Below are 6275 nucleotides of genomic sequence, written 5' to 3' on the forward strand. Positions count from 1 at the left end.
GTACGAACTGGTATTGCAAGCCTCGGATAGACACACATTTGTACATATATATTTATAAATAAATACATACATGCATGCATGCATACATCCATATATACACACACATATATAATATATATTAATGTATATATAGTATATATATTATATATATATATATGAATATATATATAATATTTATATATATATATATTAAAATATATATATATATATATATAATATATATCTATATATATATATAGTATGTATATATATGGATGTATTTAACACGAGTATTCAACACCTTTCGGAAGAATAAGCCATTCTAAAAGGATGTAAGTGCAGAGAGGAAGGTGTATGGACGAATGGATCTCAGACTGAAAGATGCAAATTGAGAACCGTCTGAAGTGAATGAAAACCTGGTCGATGAAGTGGGTATTTTGAAGCTTTGCTGAGTGTGGAGAGTAAAAGAGACGTAGATGAATGACACTGGAGTAGGAAGGGCTAGTGTCAGATTGAGAATATTTGGAAATAACTGTTAAGGATATAAGGAGAGATTATAAATGGTATACTACGGTGCAGTGATGATAGTTTGTGAGGTGTGGGTGGATGAAGGAAGGGTTCCGAAGATTTGGCTGAGAGAAATATTAGTCTATTAGGTAAAATAGAAAGGTGATAGAGGAGAGTATAAGAATCATAGGATCATAACATTACGTGATGCTGTATATCAGGTAAGCTGTACGATAGGGTTTTAATTGAGAAAGTAAGGACAGGTACAGACAGACTGATCGGGGGGAAAAAGTCCATTTAGGAAAGAATAAGGCCTAAGGATCAAGAGGATGTTTATTAATTGAATTAAACTGAATATAGAGTTTAGGGCAAACTGGGACCTATGAGGTCATTCAGCGCTGGAAAGGAGACTGAGAGTAGGTAGGTCTTAAAGGTGAAACAGGAGGAAAACCTCACAGTTGCACTGAAATAACTGTTATAAGAGGATGGATAGCAAGATGGAAGAAATATAATATGAATGGAGGTACAGTAAAAGGAATGAAAGGTGTTGCAGCTAGCGGCCGAAGGGAGACTGCAAAGAACATTTAGTAATGCCTACAATGCTTCCCATGAGGTGGACTGACAGCACTAACCCCATAGAAATCACGAGAGAATTCTAAAAGCGATGGGATAATGATGTAGTACCATTCTTATCTTATACCGAGAGAAACTTTACGATAAACTCAATAGAGAAACTATGAGGAGGTTGTTGAGGATGTATGTTATAGACATGTTGCTGAGAGTGATGTATTGAAAGGATTTTATGGTGGAATTGAAGCTTGCGCGTTGCAATAAGAAGATGGGAGAGTTACTAGCAAAGTGTAAACAAATAAAAAAATGTGCCCAAGTTTCTTCGGTGCCATCGAGTTTTCTGTACGGCGTATAGTGCTTTATGAAACTCTCAGTCACGGTTCATGAAACGTTCAGCCACGGCTTGGTGGTGGCCTGTGTTGTTGATACCTATAGCGGTGCCATACGCACGATCATGGCTAACTTTAACCTTAAGTAAAATAAAAACTACTAAGGCTAAAGGGCTGCAATTTGATATGTTTGATGATTAGAGGGTGGATGCTCAATATACCAATTTGCAGCTCTCTAGCCTCAGTACTTTTTAAGATCTGAGGGCGGAAAGAAAAAGTGCGGACGGACAGACACAGCCATTTCAACAGTTTTAAAATGAATCACTGGGGGTGTGGAATGGCTGAGATTTGCAGATGATTCAGTGCTGGTTGTGGAAAGTGAGTGGAAATCGCAGAAGCTAGTGAAACAGTCTATAAGTGTTTGCAAGAAGATGACGCAAGAATAAGGTTGTGATGGTATATTAAAATCAGGACGATGAAGCTACGAATGTTAATATGGATATGGTGGAAGAATGGAAACAGGTGATTCACATAGGTATTTGGGATTAACATAAAAGATGGTACTAGGAAGAAAGAAGTGGCGGGTCACTGTAGAACCAACTTTCCATTATAGAAGTGATGACAGAAAAAAAAAAGGTTGAAACTGTTGAGATGAACTGCTCGAGTAGTTTGTGTGGCATAAAAGGATTTGAGATGGGAGAAATGTGCAGTTAAGTCATAGTTAGTATTAGGGAAAGGATGGATTAGTGTTTTGAGATGGTAAGTCATGCAGAAAGTGTGAAGAAAGACAGGCAGGTGAAAAGTGTATTATCCGAAAGTATGAGGCGGACGGGGAAGAGGTATTGGAAAGGACAGGAATGAATGGAGTTCGACACACTACTGATGAGCCTTCAGCCCAGGTATATGAAATGCCTATTGCTGCTATGGAAGTTTTCTGCGCAGGGGGCTCAGCCACGACTCTTCAAATGAGGCAGTGACCTTTATGCTACTTTTTCTTAAGCCACTTCCTGTTATGTATGTTTTATACATCCGTTCTTATTATGTATTCACGTATGTGTATTTTCTTCCGTATTTTGAGCAGAGGAAATGTATGTCGGGAGTGCATATGCCAAATTAATTGTAAATGTAAAGACAATTAGCGTGGAAGGTCTAAACTGGCTCTCCCTCGCGCTTCTTGCAACCGCTACAAGGGATCTGTCTGGGTGCTATTGCTCATCTGAAATCGCTAACCACTGCAGCACCTCCTAGGTAGCGCGCGCCAGAGAGAGAGAGAGAGAGAGAGAGAGAGAGAGAGAGAGAGAGAGAGAGAGAGAGAGAGCGAAACTGTAATGGGAGCGGGAGCCAGACAGCCAGTGTGCCATGTACTGTCGTGAAAGTCGGGCCTACGTTAGAACTCTCCCGACTCCATCGTCACTTGGAAATTCTTGAAGACTTATCGGTGTTGTCTCTTATGAAGTTACTGCCTGTTTACTTTTGCCATGTTTTCTTTATGAGATATACCAGTAAGAAGTCGTGGCCATTGTTGTAAGACATTGGAAGTTGAATGATCTTGTTCATGGTAGAGAAAATATCAGTGAATGGGAAGAACTCCAGGGCAACTGGGAAACTTTATAGTTGGAGCATCAAAAAAATCCAATCTTCAGAATCGTAATAAATTAATAGTGATTGTGACAACTACATTTTCTCACTAATTTATTTTTCTGTTCGTCATTCTTTTCTTTTATCTCATCTGCTTCTTCTAATTAGGGAATATATTTGAAGTCTAGTGATTCATTCTTCAAGTAATTCCTCAGTGGGATTCTTTGTGAGATATTAAGAGATTAATCATCTTGCAGGAACAAATAAAGTAGGATGCAGATTACAGATGTAGAATACTAGCATGAAATGGCAATGAAATCTCTCTCTCTCTCTCTCTCTCTCTCTCTCTCTCTCTCATCCCTGCCGGGAATTTACATCGTAATATCTATTAATGAAAGAGGCTAAGCATATATTTTTTTAGTAAATCAAGCTTAATCTCCAATAATATGTACCTGTTGTAATATATTTTCTAGGTTTGATTGGAATCACGACTTCCGAAGATCAAATGTAAGCATCTATGATCGTAAGCAGTTTTTATCCAAATCAGATTTATTAAAATCAAATCTTCATTCTAATAACTACAAGATGAAATAAAGCATTCTCCCTTATTAGGGAATGAATGGAAACCGTGAAACCGTCCCATTGTAGCATCGGGCTTGTTCTAGGATTATCTGAGTCGATCATAAAAATTGTCCTGAACCCCAGTTTGTAATATCAGATCAGTCAATGCATCAGTTAATAAGATGTCTTCATTTGGGCTGTATTCATCTGTTATTTTAGTCCATAACCATAAGAGATGCCATATAATAATACTCGAAAGGCTTATCTTTCTCTCTTTCTCTCTCTCTCTGACACTGAGGGACCTGGGGCAACCCGAACAAGATGTAAGGTCTGTAAGGTAAGGTCTCTCTCTCTCTCTCTCTCTCTCTCTCTCTCTCACACACTCACACACACACAATTTTGAGCAAATGTAAGCCCGAACGCTCTGAAATATTGAAGTATTAATCCAATCCCAAACATATTTTATCTATAAATATTAATCTATAAGAAGCGTAAACATCATATTCCCTAAAAATGCCATTAGTGCTTTGACAATATACACCTACACAATAATGGCTGAAACATCATTATAAAGCTCATTACATATGGAAGCGATAGTCTAAAGAAATGATTCAAACAAATTCCTGATGATGATTAAATCTTCGTAAGACTTGTACAAATGTTAATGAAAACGCGTCACTGCCGTCTCCTTTGACGCTATGCAACGATTTATAATCTATATCGGCCATTGTAGATTAGCGTAACAAGAGCTTTGGTAAGGCTCCGACACAATGAACCTAAGAGTTTCCATTGTTTTTCAAATAGGTTACGTCATTCTGTTACTTCCAATCTCTCTCTCTCTCTCTCTCTCTCTCTCTCTCTCTCTCTCTCTCTCTAGTCAGTAGCTTTTAGTAATATATGAACTCCGCGAGGTGAGGTTGTTATACGTTTTACGATTATCAACGGCCTCCCTTCCCATTTCAGCGCTCAAAGGTATTATTATATTAATGAGTATTCGGAATTCCACTCAATTTATTATTACCTGGTTCATACATAACTTGCGATACTTTTAACTTTTTATTTCGCACCTTGTGTAGTAGTATATATTCTTATTTTGGTTATATGGATGAACGTTTTGCTTCTTAACGCAAAAAGGAAAAATAATGCATGAGATGAATTATTTATATTTTCCGGTGAAACTAGTTGTTATCATTCCGGCTTCAATATTCACGACATTTTTCGATAAATTACAGAGAGGCTGAAATGAGGCTAACCATAAATACTAAAAGGACTCAATGGTAACCATTCGCAAAAGACATTACAGTGTCTTTCAGGAAGTGAACATTACCTTCGCTCATTAATCTCTCCCGTGGTCTCTATATATATTCAATCAAGGACAAGGAAAACGAACATAGAGACTTTCTGGGTCACGTTTTCTAAGATTTGTCTCATTCTCTATGATGATTATGTGGTTAGAGACATCAGAATCAATTGCTAATGAGTGCTGCTGACATGAACAGCCTACTGTAACTTATTATTTTGTACATCCTAAGAGGAAGCAATTCTTCTGAGAAAATAAAGCTTTCAAAGAACAATATAGCATTTTTGTGCAATTCGAAGGAAAGGAAGCAACCGCAGTTAAATGCAAACTGAATGATGCGAATATCGGAAGTCATGAAATGATCAGTACTACAATAATCTGAACAGCCAGTTGTCCCGATCGAAGGAATGAATGACATCGAAATAAATAATAGATAAAGAAAGAAAAAAGAGAGAAGGAAAAATAAAGATTAATAGAGCATGGTGAGAAGCGTCATCGTCTGATGAAAAAATGCAACGTTTTCGAGGTCTGGATTCCTTCGCTCACTCCCCGTCAGGCCCTCCCCCTCCCCCTCCCCCTCCCCCTCCCGCCTTTGGATAGATCAAAGGTCCCTCGAGAATTTATCGGAAAAAATATAGGAGTTGGATCTAAGAGCAATATAGAATGTGTTTCGAGAAGATTGCCTTGTGATCTTGAAGGGTGACCTTAGGCTCCGACCCTCTCCGCTTTTTCCTTTTTTTATTTTTATTTTTTTATTATTATTTGTCTCTCGCTGTTCGAGGGACGCGACACAGACTGGGTTATCCTTCCGCCCCACCCCTATCGAGGTACTTTCGGATGTCAAGAGATGGCGCTGGCTCCGCAGACCAACTTCCTCCATTTTCATATCCTTGTCATCTCCATGGCCAGGCACTGCCTGTCCAACGGTAAGTCTACACTCTGTCATTCTTCATCTTCACTCTCTCTTTGAATTATTCTTTCGTATGCAAAGGTCAGAGCCTTTAAACATTTTTCAAACTGAAGTATCTCCAGCTCTAGTTCGCTAAGTCCAGAGTACATTAATTTTGTATAATTCTCTTTCTTAGAGTTGTTATTTTACTCTGAAAAATACTCATGTAAATATATCATTATCACACATTTTTACTTCCTTTATCTAACCTGGTTTTTTCTAAGGGCAAAGTTTCAAGTATACTGTATTTCTCACTGGAATGAATTTGATTAAGATATAGTCTTAGATAAAAGTACAGATAGAACTCTTACCGAACAAACATGCTATTATTAATGAATTGTACTCGAGAGTAATCTAAGTAAAATTGAATAAATCAGCTAAGCTCTTTCTATGGTCGTTAGAATAGGTTTCAGACTAAATCTCCATCGCGTACCTATCGCGGTTCCATCCATCACCCACGCATCATCATTTGCACGGAATGGATCCGTTTTCCGCGAAATCC

At 38.0% G+C, this 6275-nt stretch overlaps 1 protein-coding gene across 2 annotated transcripts in view; it reads left to right on the forward strand.

Moving 5' to 3' along the window:
* Positions 1 to 2749: 2749 nt before the first annotated feature.
* Positions 2750 to 6275, forward strand: part of LOC135219490 (carbonic anhydrase-related protein 10-like) — a 106490-nt gene continuing 102964 nt past the window's right edge. The window contains exons 1-2 of one of the 2 annotated variants that reach the window (XM_064256294.1): positions 2750 to 2823; positions 4757 to 5750. In XM_064256294.1, coding sequence (XP_064112364.1) covers positions 5672 to 5750 — 79 coding nt within the window. In that variant the 5' untranslated portion in view covers positions 2750 to 2823; positions 4757 to 5671. The remainder of the gene's footprint in view (positions 2824 to 4756; positions 5751 to 6275) is intronic. The other variant, XM_064256295.1, reaches the window with a different exon arrangement.

Source organism: Macrobrachium nipponense, chromosome 1, assembly GCF_015104395.2.
Source record: "Macrobrachium nipponense isolate FS-2020 chromosome 1, ASM1510439v2, whole genome shotgun sequence".
Classification (NCBI taxonomy): domain Eukaryota; kingdom Metazoa; phylum Arthropoda; class Malacostraca; order Decapoda; family Palaemonidae; genus Macrobrachium; species Macrobrachium nipponense.